We start from the raw sequence: 17,037 nt of genomic DNA, 5'->3' as shown, positions 1-17,037 counted from the left end.
CATTGATTGAGAAATGGCTGCAAAATTGTAGCATGGACTCTCAACTTTCATCCGTTCCCAAAAGGGAAAGAACTTTGTATGTAACTGAGATCACACAAATTCTCACACGCCTTTCAATTCTATGTGTTTTTACTTGGTCCTATGGATAACTCAAAAACATCTCATAATTTTTCTTCTCTTCTGTCCTTTAAGAACTTTAAGATTAAGATCTGTTAGTGTGGGGGGGCTGGAGAGGTGGCTCAGTGGCCGAGAGTACTGGCGACTCTTCCAGAGAACCTGGGTTCAAGTCCCAGCACCCACATGACAGCTCACAACTACCTAAAACGCCAGTGTCTGGGGATCTGATGCCTTCATTCCTCCATGGGTTCCAGGCAAGCACACGGTGCACAGACAGACAGGCAAAATACCCATACACATGAGAAGACAATAAAATTAAACAACGAAAGTGTATAGTCAAGGTCAAGAGAGATGGTTTGGCAGGCAAAGTCACCTGCTACCAAACCTGAGGCCCCACACAGTGGAAGGAGAACACTGCTTCTGTAACTCTGACACGCATGCCATGATATGTGTGTGCTGACATGCATACATGCATACACAGAATAAATAAATACAATGTAACTTAAAATATAAAATTATTATATTTTATAATATCTTGATAAAAACAAAGGTAAAACCTTGACCTTTTGTCTCGTGTCTTTTTCTGCATTCATTGGATAATTTTCACTGATGCATCTAGGCATGTTCAAAGAGGCAAGCACCATTTATAGGAGGCTTCCTTCCTGTTAAAAATAAGGGCTATCTACAAAATAGAAATTAAATGTACAATAATAAAGTATTTAAAATATAATAAACTACATGTTTTATTAGGTTGGGTGGTACTGACTGACTGTTTACACATAATTTATTTTATGTATCTCACTATCCCAAAGGCTTAGACATAATTCAATAAGAGAGATCTAATTAAACCATTAAAAAAAAGAGAAGAGAATTGGCCCAGCAGTTAGGAACATGTGCTGTTCTTGCAGAGGGCCTGAGTTCAATCCCAGCACTCACATATTGGCTCATAATTGCCTGTAATTCTAGTTCTAGGAGAGTCAAGTCCTCCTCTGGACTCTGAGGCACACACACAAATAAAAAATAAAAGTAGAACATTGAAAGCCATATTCTCGGTAAAGAGAACTAAAAAGATAAAAAGTAGCCTAAAATAATATCAAGTATAATACCAGTATCAAATTGAACACAACTAAAATATCAAAATTGAACACAAATCATAATTCTGAGCATCTTTTCAGTTCACACACACAAAATCAAACCATTGGCCTTCACCTGAAAATTCACTCAAGAGGATAGTATATTTCTTTCAAAACCATAGACGCACCAATTTCTTAATGTACATAACAAAGATGCAGTACTGGAATAATTTTTGAACATGAAGTTCTGTGATACAGTCAGTAAAAGATCTTCACAATGATACCTCCTCCCCAAGGTCAATGCAACTGGTCCTGATCCCCCAGTGTAAAGGAACACCTTGGAAGCTTACCCCTGCAATAAGTTCATACCAGCTGTATACCTGTGGCCAAGACTTGGATTGTCCCTGAGGAAAGGTATCCTCGCTTGTTCACATACAAAGAGTAAAAGCCAAGGACAAATTAAATTTCACCTGCTGAAATCTATTCACTGCAAAACTAATTCAATAGACCTTTTGCACATTCATCCTTGAAAGAAATGGGACATCATAACTACTTTAAAGGAAAACCTCAGTTTTGAGGATGGCCCCACAGAGAGTGTGGGCTACGGCGCCCTTTCCACTCTCCTGTCCTCCCCCAACCAAGAAGCCTCTTTCCTACTTCAGAGCAGAATATACTTTGTCTTTTATTGAAAATAGATGTATTTTTAATATCTTCTAATTACAGTTTCCCCTCCCCTTATTCCTCCCAGGTCCTCCCCACTTCCCTTCCACCGGATTCATAATCTTTCTGTCTCTCATTAGAAAACAAACAGGCATCTAAGGAACAATAATAAAATACAACAGACAAATGAAAAATAAATGAGAATAATATAAAACAACCAAACTAGAAAAGGAACCAAACGAAAACCACATATAGATGCAGATACCCATGTGTTTGCACACACAGGAATCCCATTAAAAAAAACTGGAAACCATAATATTTAGGGTAAGGACCTAAAGCAGAATACTTTTATACACAAGCCTGCTTTGATATGAGGAGATAGCATCTCTTTTTAGTGAACTAAATCATTATGTTACCTTCCTCAGTTTGCTTTAGTTAAATATAGCAAGTGCTTACTGGGAACCTATTGTGCACAGTATTATAAGGGCTGTGGATTTTTAAGCTGCTAATGACCCAATAAACGCCTTAGGGATCTCAGCATTTTAACAATGAGCAGGAATAAAAGTTTCTGCTTTCTGCATCATATCCAATTGTGTCTTTTAAAAGTCAGTATTTTATTTTTATCTGTGAGAATGTGTGTGTGTGTGCGTGTGTGTGGGTGAGCACACACCAGTGCAGGTGTCATTGGAAGCCAAACATTTCTGATCCTCCAAAGCTAGAGTTACAGGTAGTTGTGAGCTACCTGATGTGGTTGCTGTCAACTGAATTTGGGTCCTCTGAAAGACCAGAAGATGGTCCTGATGGCTGAGCCACAGTTCCAGTCCCCTTTGTCCCCTTAGTCTGTATCATCCTACATGTTGCAGATACACAATCATCACATTTCAAGTCCAGTGTTCTCTCCTCCCTATGTCTTAGAGAATCACTGCTCTAGATGTTGTTATGACTGGGATTCTGGGTGATTTTTTTCCCTTTTATTGTTATAGGATTTCTGATTTACTTCCCTTAAGTCTCACTCTCCTCGCTTGGCTCTTCTGAGACAGAAGTCTTAAAAAAGAAACCTGGTATTTGTATAACACCACATTTTCTTGGTCAGCCATGATTCGTATCATAATACTTGTATTTACACAATTTCCACCATCCCTTTCATTTACAAAAACAGGGACCTGTGACTCAGCCAAGCTTAAAATTTAATTCATGAACAAACTTGTAAGTTGTCTTAGTTTGATTTCTACCGGTATGGTTAAGCATTATGACCAAAAGCCACTCAGGGATAAGTTTATTTCATCTTAAAATTCACAGTTCATCATAAAGGAAAGTCAGGACTGGAACTCAAGGCTGGAACCTAGATGCTGGCCATGGAAGAACACTACTTACATACAGACTTGCTCCTCGTGGCTTGCTCGATTTGCTTCTCTCTACAACCTAGAACCACCTGCCCAGGGATAGCACTGTCCAAAGTGGGCTGGGCTCTCACGCTCAATCATTAAGCCTGAAAATGCTCCCACACACTTGCTTACAGGGTAAACTGATGGAGGCACTGTCTCAATTGACCTCTTCCCGTTATCTCACCCTTTAAAGTCCGTTCTAGCAAATAGTCTCCAGACTTCTGCTTGAATGAATTAGCAAACTCATCAAGTTCTTTAGTGGCATAGCATACCTCTTCACAGACCACACTTTCATTCTCATCTCTGGGGGCCGCTTAACCTAGCCCTCAAGTGACGGGTCTAGAGGCAATGACAGGTGGCTCCTGGGGGAAATCAGCACTGTTCTTTCTGACATCTCCTTTAGATAATGTCATCACCTGCTCTGCAAAAGAGGCAGGATCGGTTTCCTCAGACAGAGAGGGCAACAACGAAGGGGGTGGAATTAGGGTGGGGATGTAGCCTCTGCTAAGGGTTGAAAGGATTCCTCAAGCAGAGTGAGCCCAGCAGAATCTGAGGAGTCAACATCCTCCACCTCCTTAGGGTCCTCTCCCACACTACCATCCCAAGTCACAGGGTCCCATTCTCTTCCAGTCAATGCCTCACTTTAACTGTTAACACACTTTGAGTCTAGGAAATAATTTTCACATTGTAAGTCAACTAATCCTATAACAGGGCTGTGTTTGCTCTGAAACTCAAGCTCTGAGGCTACACGATTCTATTTCAGGGCACACTTAGGAAACTTGAGATTGTTTGGGTGCATCTGGATCTGGTCAATTTTATCACAGCTTCTTTTCTTTTTGTTTCTTTTCTCTTTTCTAATTTTGTCCAAAGACGCTAAATGGAATCAGCCAGAAGCATCATTTTCCTTATTTTTCCACAAGCTAAAAGATTTTTATACAGTCATTAAATTCTTTATAGCTCACAGGAGGTGGTGGATTGAGAGCATCAAACGCACGTGTCTAAGTTCTTGGAATGGTTCACACCATGGACTATTAAGTGTTCTCCATGCTCCCGAAAGAATCTTTAATAAGCTTAACATTTCATCCAGTTGAAGAGCTACCTCCAGTTACTACCCTGACCACTAGAGAAACTCATGCCCACATTTCTGTTCCTCCAGAACCACTCCTGGTACCAGTTTGTTTTAGTCATGGTTGTCTAGAGGGACAGAACCAATGGTGTGTGTGTGTGTGTGTGTGTGTGTGTGTGTGTGTGTGTGTGTGTGTGAACTTAAGTCAGCTTACATTAAAACAGCAAAATCAGCTGAATGCCACCTGAGAGGCTGAGAACGCAGTAGTTTCTCTATCCTCAGGTGCCTCAGTAGCCCACAGTGATTCTCTCACTGGGGAAGCTGGCAATTCAGTTGATGCTCAGTTCCCAAGGCTGGGTGCCTCGCAGTCCCCATCTGGTGCCAAACCCTGAAAGACTCCTGGAGAGCTGCTGGTCCTTAGTTCCTGGTGGGAAACTGGTTCTCCACGTTGTTGTTCCAGCAACAGGGCACCATGAAGAAAAGCCAAGACAGCAAGACATGCTCTATCTCCCTTTTCTGCCATGACCTTAAAATCTAGACAGCTACAGAAGGTAGTACCCACATTCAGAGTGGGTCTTCCAAATCCCTTAAAGCAATCAGGACAATTTCCCTATTCCAGAGATTGTAACTTATGGCAAGTTGCCACTAAAATCAACCATAATATAAAAAAGCTCAAGATTCAGCAGATCTTACTCAGAATCCAGCAATTTTTTTTTTCAATGATAACAGAGGTTCTCAGACAGGATGCAATTTCCTCCCCAGGCAACCTTCGGTAATATCTAGCGAGATTTTTGATTGTCAGGAGTTTGGTTGCAATGAGAGGGTTGTTTTTTACTTTCTAGTGGGTAGAGTCCAGGACACAGAGTCCAGGAACTTATCTAATAACAAAGACTTACGCATCCTGCCCAAAAGTTCAAGAACGGGTTGCTAAGAAACCCAGCGTGGCGAGATGCTTCTGCACGCCCTCCACCCCATTATGATCTTATTTCCAAGGATTCACACAGAACTACTGCCAAAATAAACAACTTGTAGAGAGCCGCGAACAGATTGACCTTTTTCTCACAGCCCTCTTCCATTCAAAACGAAACGGGATTTGTAGCTTTGAGATAAAGGGAGAGTGAGGACAGCAGGTAAGGGACACAGAATGCAGAAAGGAAAGTCAAAGTCACGTTTAGGAACTAAGATAGGGGTTGCTGGAGATGCCTCCCTGGTCAAGTGCGCCTGTTCCGAAAGTTTAAGGTCCTGATTCGAATCCCAGCCACCTATGTAAAAAGTGGGATGGTGACAGACACAGAAGTGACGCTCCTCCCTGACAGCAATTCACTCTGGGTGACTGGCAGAGCAACGGATTGGCACCAGCGCCCCTTTTCCAGCCCGCTGCCTTCCGGCTGAAACCTGGAAAGCCTCGGGGAGCGGGCGGGGCGGGGCTTGGGAGCACGCGTCCCCTTGGTGTGACGTCATAATCGGCCGCCTCAGAGCTGGCCCTTAGCAACCGACTTGGCAACGGTCTCTGTGGCTGCTGCGGGCCCCCGCAGGCTGGTCTTTCCAAATCTCTACTGCGGGGGCCAGGCCGGGTTAAGAACCGAGGGGACGCAGAGCGTCCCCCGCGAAGGCTGCAGGAATACTAAGCATGGATGGCAGCCGGAGAGGTAAGAGGCTGCGCGGGTTCAGGCCGCCCCCTGGCCTTTCCGGTGGCCTGCCAGCTCCTTCTCCAGTGTCGCGGGGTGATGACTGGAGCTGGACAGGCCGGGGGGTCCTGGGGGAGCCCCGCTTGACCGTTTCATTGATCTGCTTTATGGCCTTGCCTTGCATCCATCCCTTGATCCTGTGTCACCTCGGTATCATCTAGACAGAAGACCAACCATGACCTTTAAAGTCCTATGTGAGCCCCAGATCAGGCCGGCCTCTTTCCCAGAAACGACCCCCGTTTCCTCATCTCGAACGTAGGGGAAAAAAATCCCACGCCACGGAGTTCCTGGGGATTAAGTGCAGATAATATGTGGCAAGCTCCTGGCTCATTCTAAGTACTTAGAGGTGCATGAAGTCTCCCAGTCACTTCCCCAAGAACTGACTCACCCAAAACTGGTTATATAGTTCGATCCTCCAAGGTGGTGAGCTGGGATACCTCATTTGTAATAATCTTACAGTGTGGCTGGTTGGTGGACTGAATGTTTACTAGCCCAAGACTACCCATAATCTCAGTGTATACTTACTCTGAGACAAGTGGAGTATATGAAGTTGTTGGTGACCCCTATCCATAAATCATCCCAATCAAAGTTGGAGCTCCACAGTCTAAGCAAGTATTCTTCCATAGGACTTAAGAATCGATCTGCTGATGGTATCTTGAATTAAGTCTCGCTTTCAACTTTATTTTAAAATAATGGGTCAAACTAAGTCTAGTGTAGAAAGTCGGTCGACAGGATATTCAGACGCCACACTAACCTAAGTTCTAGAAGAAGCAAACCAAAATGCTCTAATGGTCTTCAGAAATGGTTACAAAACAAAACAAACCTTTGCTATGTTCTACGCATAACCAAACACCTGTCTAGTATACGCACACAAATCTTGTTAAATAGGTGTTATTCATGTTTTGAAATAGAAGAAAAGATTGTAAATAATCTCTCAGTGTCACAGTAGGTGACAGAGCAAGCTTTGAACCCAGACCAAGAATGTAAAACCCCTGAGTTAATTCTTTTACTTGTGCAGTATAGGTGGGGGCATTTGTACATTAATAGGCTTAGTAAGTTTAGGGTATTTATTTTTAAGTGGCAAATGTAAAAGGGTTTATACTTTATACCTTACCCAAGTGGCTTCACTCTTAGCCCATAATATATAGTAATATCATTGTTTCTAGCTTTGAACTTGTAAAATAAATGTTATATTCTTTTTATTTTTTTATTAAATCCTTCTCATTTTAATTGTTTGGATAGGAATGTGGTATACATTTTTTTCCCACTCCCCTCCACCTTCCACCCTTCCCCTTGCCTTCCACATTGCCACTTTACTCTGGAGATCTTGTCTTCTTTCCTCTTCCTAGGTGGATCCATGTATGTCTCTCTTAGGGTCCTCTTTGTTTCCTAGGTTCTTTGGGGTTGTGGCCTGTAGGCTGTTTGTCTTTTGTTTTATGTCTGTTATCTACTTATGACTGAGTACATATATTTGTCTTTCGGGGTCTGAGTTACCTCACTATAAATGTTATATTCAAACATCTGGGCTAGTTTTCATATACTATAAATAAGTAACTATAATTGTTATTAATCACATATTATTTTTAAGTAACCATTAATTTAGCTGAAGCTTAAATGCTTAATTTTAATTAAAAGTAAATGTCTTTTAAATTTCGTTAGTTCCTTTAGGCATTTCAGAACATAAAATACTAAATATACCTGAGGGAAAGTTTCTCAGTTGCTTTCAGTAATCACATTTTTTGTAGGTTCAGCCTTCAGAGTTGTGATGTAGCAAAAAGCTACCAGCTTGAAAAACAATAGGTCTTGTTTCTCGTCTTTGATATTGGCTAATGAGATCTTCTTCTGCCAGTTACTTTACTTTCCCGAGCCTTAGTTGTTTGTAAAATGGGGAACTCAACTTGATATACTGTAAGACTTTGTTACCAACGTCTAATGGGAGGAAGGAGGGGAGAAAATTAAGACTATTGGTCCACCGTCCTTTGTATTATCAGTGACCTATGCTGGAAAAGCAAGAGGAGACAGGTAACTTGTTAGGACAGCTAGCTGAAAAGGGACTAGGAAAGATTTCTTAATCTGTTGCTCCCATGGAGATACTTTTATAAATGACCTATTCCTAAATTTCCAGCAATTTGGGGAAAATACTGAAACATCTCCCCCCCCCCACCCCCAGTGAGTTTTCTTCCACTTATTAGTAAAATCAAATTATATAGGAAGCCAAGCTGAACAATTTGACTGTCCTGAAAGACCATCAATCTCACGCACCAATTTTTAGTATTAGTTCAGAGAATGTTCTTTTTCTGGCCATTTGGTTTGAGACTACTTTTGGATCATTCTGGATCCAATCAGGATATAGAAATTGTGTCTGGGGTGATTTAAATGAGGAGTATAAAGAATTGTTAAACAGTTATAAAAGTAGTTATAGAAATAAAAAAGTTATATATACTATTATATATGTGTTTCATATATTGAAAGCAGTAGATATAGTTACTACAGTATTACCTGTATATTTGCACTGTGCAAAACAAAAGTCATGTAAACAGAAAAATACACCCCATTCAAGGGCGCAGCTCCTGAGAGAGGGCTCAGACGATACGAGCCATCTGTTCCTCCCTTCAGCTCTGTGAGTTTTAACATGACATTTATCTGTTAGGAATGTTAGGAACCAATAAGTACACATCTTGATGTAAATACATGAGCAAGAAATGACCCTGCACACTGCTTACATTAACACTAAAACTCTGTTTTGTTTTATTTTGTTTTAAAGATTTTTCTGTTTTGTTTTTCAGAGAGGGTTTCTCTGTGTAACAGCTGTAGCTGTCCTGGAACTTTCTTTATAGACCAGGCTGGCCTTGAACCCACAGATCCACCTGCCTCTGCCTCCGGAGTGCTGAGATTACAGGTGTGCGCCACCACTGCCCTGCTGTGGTGAACATACAATTACATTTTGGAGAAAGAAATTATTTTATGATGAGCTCTGTAATTTTCTAATTTCATGCAGTCTCAAAGACTAGACACTATTTTTACATTACTGGAATTCTCTTTAAATATAGCATTTAGTTGGGTACATTTGTGTGTATGTAATTCTGACTACCTGGAAGGCAGAAGCAGGATCAGGAATTCAAGACTAGCTTGGGTAGTATAGGAAGACCTAATCTCAAAGAAAAACTGATAAATATAACCCAAAATATGTATTACCTCAAAACAAAACACTTAATGGTTTAGTAGTGAACACAATAAAATCAGTATTTATCACATGACATAACTGATATCTTATCACTTGACCTAGTAAAACTGAAGGCTCAGAGTAAACTGTTCTTAAAATAACTTAGTTTTAAAACAGTTCAGCGGTAGAGCACTTGCTCAGCTTGCAGCCCCATACAGAAAATGCTCCACATGTGTGCATGTGTGTAGGTCTGAAGCTAAGGGCTGGTGTCTTTCCTCAGGGTTTCTCTACCCTTATTTCCTAAGTAGGGTCTCCCTCTGCTTTAGTTTTATTTCTGTTGCTGTGATAAAATATGGGAGCCACAGCAGGAAGCTTGAAGCACTAGTCACAGCCAGTCAAGAGCAGAGAGGAGCAAGGGCATATGTGTTTATTGCTCAGCGCAGTTTCTTAGTTCACTGCCTGGCCCCTGAAATGGGACTGACTTCATTCAGCTCGGTCTTTTGACTGCAGTTAGCATAATTAAGGGAATTCCTTTGTGGCTGGAGAGATGGCTCAGCAGTTCAGAGCACTGTTCTTGCAGAGGACTCAAGAGTGATTCTCAGCATCTCCTTACAGGCTCGAATCCTTGAACTTCAGCTTGGGATCTAATGCTTCTGGCTTCCAAAAACACTAGTGTTGCAAGTGTACACATACACACACACACACACACACACACACTTCTTTTTTTTCTTTTTTCTTTTTTTTTGCTTTGGATCATGATATTTTATTTATTTATTTATTAAGGATTTCTGCCTCCTCCCCGCAACTGCCTCCCATTTCCCTCCCCCTCCCCCATCAAGTCTCCCTCCCTCATCTGCTCTAAGAGCAATCAGGGTTCACTGACCTGTGGGAAGCCCAAGGACCACCCACCTCTATCCAGGTCTAGTAAGGTGAGCATCCAAACTGCCTAGGCTCCCCCAAAGCCAGTACGTGCAGTAGGATCAAAAACCCACTGCGATTGTTCTTGAGTTCTCAGTATTCCTCATTGTCCGCTATGTTCAGCTAGTCCAAATTTATCCCATGCTTTTTCAGACCCAGGCCAGCTGGCCTTGGTGAGTTCCCGATAGAACATCCCCATTGTCTCAGTGTGTGGGTGCACCCCTCGCGGTCCTGAGTTCCTTGCTCGTGCTCCGTCTCCTTCTGCTCCTGATTTGGACCTTGAGATTTCTGTCCGGTGCTCCAATGTGGATCTCTGTCTCTGTCTCCTTTCATCGCCTGATGAAGGTTAATATTCATGAGGATGCCTATGTGTTTGTCTTTGGATTCACCTTCTTATTTAGCTTCTCTAGGAACATGAATTATAAGCTTAATGTCCTTTATTTATGGCTAGAAACCAAATATGAGTGAGTACATTCCATGTTCCTCTTTTTGGGTCTGGCTTACCTCACTCAGGATAGTGTTTTCTATTTCCATCCATTTGTATGCAAAATTCAAGAAGTCCTTGTTTTTTACTGCTGAGTAATACTCTAATATGTATATATTCCATACTTTCCTCATCCATTCTTCCGTTGAAGGGCATCTAGGTTGTTTCCAGGTTCTGGCTATTACAAACAATGCTGCCATGAACATAGTTGAGCATATACTTTTGTTGTATGATACGGCCTCTCTTGGGTATATTCCCAAGAGTGGTATTGCTGGATCCAGGGGTAGGTTGATCCCGAATTTCCTGAGAAACCGAAACACTGCTTTCCAGAGTGGTTGTACAAGTTTGCATTCCCATCAGCAATGGGTGAGTGTACCCCTTTCTCCACAACCTCTCCAGCAAAGGCTATCATTGGTGTTTTTTATTTTAGCCATTCTGACAGGTGTAAGATGGTATCTTAAAGTTGTCTTGATTTGCATTTCCCTGATCGCTAAGGAAGTTGAGCATGACCTTAAGTGTCTTTTGGCCATTTGAAGTTCTTCTGTTGAGAATTCTCTGTTCAGCTCAGATATTCCTCACAGTCAGGGCCAGGCTAATGTGATCTAGGCATTTCTTCTTTGAGACGTTTCACGGGTAAATCTAGATTGTGTCAAGCTGACAGTTAAAACCATCAGTTAATGAACTTTTGAATTCATTGATTCATCTAGTGTGGTTGTCACTGCCAAGGAGCTGGCTATCTGTGCCCACCCCTGGCCACTCCAAGGCTGGAGTTACAAGCACGTGCTGCCATGCCTGGCTTTTTATATTTATATGGATTCCAAAGTCAAGTCTTTGGTACTTCTGTGATGGCCATAATCTCCCCAGCCCTGTTTTATTTTCCCCAAAATGGAAAGGTTGAATCTCTGGTCATAGGATTTTTGCTTTTGATATATTACTGCTGGTAGTAACATGGCTTGTGGTTTGGTTTTATTTTGTTTTGAGACATGGTCTTATTATATAGCCCTGGCTGGATCTGAACCCTGTGTAGACCCAGCTGTCCTGAAACTCACAGAGGTCTGCCTGCCTCTGCCTTCCAACTGCTGGGTTTAAAGGTGTGCACCACTATGCTTAGCCGAATAAAAGTTTTCACAACTTTGTTTAAAAATGAAATGTGTTATTTTTAAAATATTCTATATTGTTCTTTGTGAACGTTGTGTTTCACGTGTCCTAATTCGTGGTTTTTATTGTTGTTGAAAGTCAGAGCAGCCTCTGTCCTCCCCAGATACAGTCCACCATGCCTATTTACAGGACACTTGAGCACCAAGAGCAATGGTAAGTGAGCTACTTAAAACTGGCTGCATTGAAAGACTCACCGTTTTCTGTGCTGGGAAATCACATGACCTGATGAAACAGTTCTCCTAATGAACACTTGTACCTCACATTAGTAATTAGAATCAAATGGTGTAGGTATTCTTTAGACACATTTAGGAGGTCCTAATTTCAAACTCTTACTGTGCCCTGCTTGAATGTGGACATAGCTGCCTCCTGCTTCCCGCCCTGCTACAGCCAGGGGCTGCTTTTGCCAGCACCAGGTCTGGTTTAAGCCGTGCCTTCCTTGGAAATGATGGTTATCAAGAACAAAGACAATCCTAAAGAAAAGCTGTGTAGAGAAAACTTGGATAGAGTCTCAGCTGACATTTATGGGTTTCTGAGTCTCTGTGGCCTGTGATGCATTTATGTTTTAAGGTTTTCAGAGTAAAATTGTAGTGTTAACTCTAAAATAATTTTTGTTATTATAACTTCTGAAAGCCTTTGGCATAGGTTTTACGAAACCTATTTTCCTTATTTCCATGAAAAATCCTTCATACTGTCCCGCCTAAATATCAAGAAATGAAATTTTCAATTACTTCATTGTATTTCTTTGTACCACTGTGTATACATAGAAACAGGTATGAAAACTGATTTTAAAAAAAAAACAAATAAAAAGCCTTTGAAGCAATGCCTGGTGGCACAAACTTGGAATACCAGTATCTGGAAGGCTGAGGCAGGGGAATACCAAGTTTATGGCTTGCCTGGGCTACAGAGTGAGGTCAGGGCCATTCTGGGAACTTAATGAGATCCTTTCTCAAAATAAAAAGTAAAAGGAGTGCTGGGAATATCGCTCAGGCTAGAGTGTTTGCATAGTGTGTGCAAGACCCTAGATTAATCTTCAGGAAAACACACGCACACTCTGAAACCAGACTAAAACCTAGACAGAAGAGCAGAGTGGAGAGTGCAGTGTGTTTGCTAACTCTAAGAAAGCACTTGCAGAGCCAGTCAGCACCTCACCCTTTGTGAGGAATGTGACACAGCTCTGTGCCTCAATTTCCACATCTACCAAATGGTGGTAATAATGGCTTCAAAGGTTTTTCCTGCCAGAGGGAGTGGAACAGTGAAGGCAAGTGCTCCTCCAGGCATGTCTCCCACAGTAACATGCTTATGGTATGCAGGTTCCCTAAAAGGATTTATTGGAAATACTAAAGGATAAATCTAGGAGGGGAATCTAAGTTTCAGTGTAGGAAAGCCCCTTGTTTTTCAAGCCCTATTCTATTTCATGGTTGAATTTTTTCAAGCATAAGCTCATTTGACTTCTCAAAATCTTTTCAGGGGCTAGAGAAACAGCTCGCTGGACAAATAGCCAAAGCTCGTGCTGTGCAAATTTGAGAGTTGGATCCCAAAAGTCCATATAAATGCATGGTGGGAGTGACAGCCCGCCTGCCTGGGGAGACGGAGATGGGATGCCCCAAGCAGCTGGCTGGTAGACGAGCCTTGTCGGCCAGTCTGGCTTCCAATGAAAGATCCTACTTCCATAAATGAGATGAGAGTGATCAAGGAAGATTCCCGGCACCAACTGACACACACACACACACACACCCTTGCACACCTGTGTGCACCCACATCTGGAAATGCACACATATCATACACATACACCTGCAAAAAAGTGTTAATGTTTAAAAGTATGTCTGCACAGGACTTTATACTTGTGTTGGTGTTCGCTGCTTCTAAGAGTTCCTTTAAACAATCTGGGTGGAGGAGGAAAAGTTGAACAGCATAGATTTTCTGTGCCTGTGCTTAAAGCAGTCTGTGGATCTTGTGTCTCTCAGAACAAAATTTTTGTAGATGGTGTTGGGATTTGGGGTTTGTTTGATTTCCCAAGCTCAGTCATCTGTTCATAGGCAAGCAAGTGACTAAAGACTTTTAGTTATAAAATAAAAACATATTAAATAGATAGTAACCAATTCTATCAATAGTAGATGAAAATTATCAATCTATTAATAGATTATAGTCTAGATTATTTTCATTGATTATATTCTAGAATTTCTTTTCCAAATTCTCAAGCCTATAAAGCTTAATTCTTGAGGAGGTTTGAACCCAAGTGGTGAGTTGCTAATCAGTGTTAGCAGGGCGAGATGAGGGCTGGGTACTGCAGCCTGCACATGTGCTCTCAGCCTCCTCCCGTGAACTCCAGAACACGACTAAGGATGACTTCAGGAACTGTGGATTTTGTGATGTTGTATTAAAGTTTAAATATGTAATGATTAAATATGTTTTAATTTTTAGCTTTTTGCACTGACTCCTCCTCTCTCAGACTAACCACTCTCCAGCTGGTCAAGAATCACATGGCTGTTCACTATAATAAAATCCTTTCAGCCAAAGGTAAAAATGTGCAAATTTGAATTTTCTGTGCTGATTTAAACCCCAGCTTCACTTCTCATTATGACAGACCTGTGGCCAAAGTCAATACATTATCTCAAAGAGGATTTGTTTCTTAGAGTGCGATGCCGACGACTGAGAGTGTCGATGACACGTTTTGTTAGTGTTTACAACCACATGATGCCTAGACAGCTCATTTAGTGTATTCCTCTAGTATTATTTTGTTGTTAGATATTGATGAGTTTTCTATTTCTGTTTAAAATTTTATGAGTGTGTATTGGGGCATGTTTGGGTATGTGTGTGAACAAGCATGTATTCAGATACATATGTGTGTATATGTGCATATGCATATAGAAGCCAGAGGTCCACCTTAGGTGTCATTTGTTGAGAGCCGTCCACTCTATTTTAGAGAGCGTCTCTCACTGAGTCCTTGGATTTGTCATGACAAGGCTAGACTAGCTAGCCAGCAAGCCCCAGAGATCTTCCGTCTCCATCTCCCCAGGGCTGGGAGTACAACAGTGCTGCCATGCCTACTTTTTCTGTGGATGCTGGAGTCCTCGTGTCTGGAGGTCCTTGTGCTTTCATAACTAACACATTAGTGACTGTGCTGTCTTCCTAGGCCCTCTCTCTGTTTACATTTTAAAAAAGCATGGTCTCAATATAAAACCCAGGCTGGCCTTACCTCAGTGTTGTGCTTTGGGCTCCCATGATAGCATGTATCATGCTACCATGCCCAGTTAGATACTACATATGTCATGTCACCATGCCCAGCTAGATACTACATATGTCATGCCACCATACCCAGCTAGATACTACATATGTCATGCCACCATGCCCAGCTAGATACTACATATGTCATGCCACCATGCCCAGCTAGATACTACATATGTCATGCCACCATGCCCAGCTAGATACTACATATGTCATGCCACCATGCCCAGCTAGATACTACATATGTCATGCCACCATGCCCAGCTAGATACTACATATGTCATGCCGCCATGCCCAGCTAGATACTACATATGTCATGCTACCATGCCCAGCTAGATACTACATATGTCATGCCGCCATGCCCAGCTAGATACTACATATGTCATGCCACCATGCCCAGCTAGATACTACATATGTCATGCCACCATGCCCAGCTAGATACTACATATGTCATGCCACCATGCCCAGCTAGATACTACATATGTCATGCCCAGCTAGATACTACATATGTCATGCTACCATGCCCAGCTAGATACTACATATGTCATGCCGCCATGCCCAGCTAGATACTACATATGTCATGCCCAGCTAGATACTACATATGCCATGCTGCCATGCCCAGCTAGATACTACATATGTCATGCCACCATGCCCAGCTAGATACTACATATGTCATGCTACCATGCCCAGCTAGATACTACATATGCCATGCTGCCATGCCCAGTTAGATACTACATATGTCATGCCACCGTGCCCAGCTAGATACTACATATGTCATGTCACCATGCCCAGCTAGATACTACATATGTCATGCCACCATGCCCAGCTAGATACTACATATGTCATGCCACCATACCCAGTTAGATACTACATATGTCATGCTGCCATGCCCAGCTAGATACTACATATGTCATGCTACCATGCCCAGCTAGATACTACATATGTCATGTCACCATGCCCAGCTAGATACTACATATGTCATGCCACCATGCCCAGCTAGATACTACATATGTCATGCTGCCATGCCCAGTTAGATACTACATATGTCATGCCACCATGCCCAGCTAGATACTACATATGTCATGCCCAGCTAGATACTACATATGTCATGCTACCATGCCCAGTTAGATACTACATATGTCATGCCGCCATGCCCAGTTAGATACTACATATGTCATGCCCAGCTAGATACTACATATGTCATGCCGCCATGCCCAGCTAGATACTACATATGTCATGCCACCATACCCAGTTAGATACTACATATGTCATGCCGCCATACCCAGTTAGATACTACATATGTCATGCCCAGTTAGATACTACATATGTCATGCCACCATACCCAGTTAGATACTACATATGTCTTGCCGCCATGCCCAGTTAGATACTACATATGTCATGCCACCATACCCAGTTAGATACTACATATGTCATGCCGCCATACCCAGTTAGATACTACATATGTCATGCCCAGTTAGATACTACATATGTCATGCCACCATACCCAGTAAGATACTACATATGTCATGCCCAGTTAGATACTACATATGTCATGCCACCATACCCAGTTAGATACTACATATGTCATGCCGCCATGCCCAGTTAGATACTACATATGTCATGCCACCATACCCAGTTAGATACTACATATGTCATGCCCAGTTAGATACTACATATGTCATGCCACCATACCCAGTTAGATACTACATATGTCATGCCGCCATGCCCAGTTAGATACTACATATGTCATGCCACCATACCCAGTTAGATACTACATATGTCATGCCGCCATGCCCAGTTAGATACTACATATGTCATGCCCAGCTAGATACTACATATGTCATGCCACCATACCCAGTTAGATACTACATATGTCATGCTGCCATGCCCAGCTAGATACTACATATGTCATGCCCAGTTAGATACTACATATGTCATGCCGCCATGCCCAGCTAGATACTACATATGTCATGCCGCCATGCCCAGCTAGATACTACATATGTCATGCCCAGTTAGATACTACATATGTCATGCCACCATACCCAGTTAGATACTACATATGTCATGCTGCCATGCCCAGCTAGATACTACATATGTCAT

At 42.1% G+C, this 17,037-nt stretch overlaps 1 protein-coding gene across 4 annotated transcripts in view; it reads left to right on the top strand.

Moving 5' to 3' along the window:
* Positions 1–5,761: 5,761 nt before the first annotated feature.
* Positions 5,762–17,037, top strand: part of Spata7 (spermatogenesis associated 7) — a 38,840-nt gene continuing 27,564 nt past the window's right edge. Inside the window, exons 1-3 of one of the 4 annotated variants that reach the window (XM_075947771.1) lie at positions 5,782–5,950; positions 11,791–11,865; positions 14,134–14,229. In XM_075947771.1, the coding sequence (XP_075803886.1) occupies positions 5,932–5,950; positions 11,791–11,865; positions 14,134–14,229 (190 nt within the window). In that variant the 5' untranslated portion in view covers positions 5,782–5,931. Of the gene's footprint in view, positions 5,951–11,790; positions 11,866–14,133; positions 14,230–17,037 lie in introns of all 4 variants that reach the window. The other 3 variants (XM_075947772.1, XM_075947773.1, XM_075947774.1) reach the window with 3 other exon arrangements.

This window comes from Microtus pennsylvanicus, chromosome 14 (assembly GCF_037038515.1).
Source record: "Microtus pennsylvanicus isolate mMicPen1 chromosome 14, mMicPen1.hap1, whole genome shotgun sequence".
In the NCBI taxonomy this organism is placed as follows: Eukaryota; Metazoa; Chordata; class Mammalia; order Rodentia; family Cricetidae; genus Microtus; species Microtus pennsylvanicus.
The sequence above is the reverse complement of the archived record's forward strand: the minus strand, read 5'-3'. Positions and strand labels throughout refer to the sequence as shown.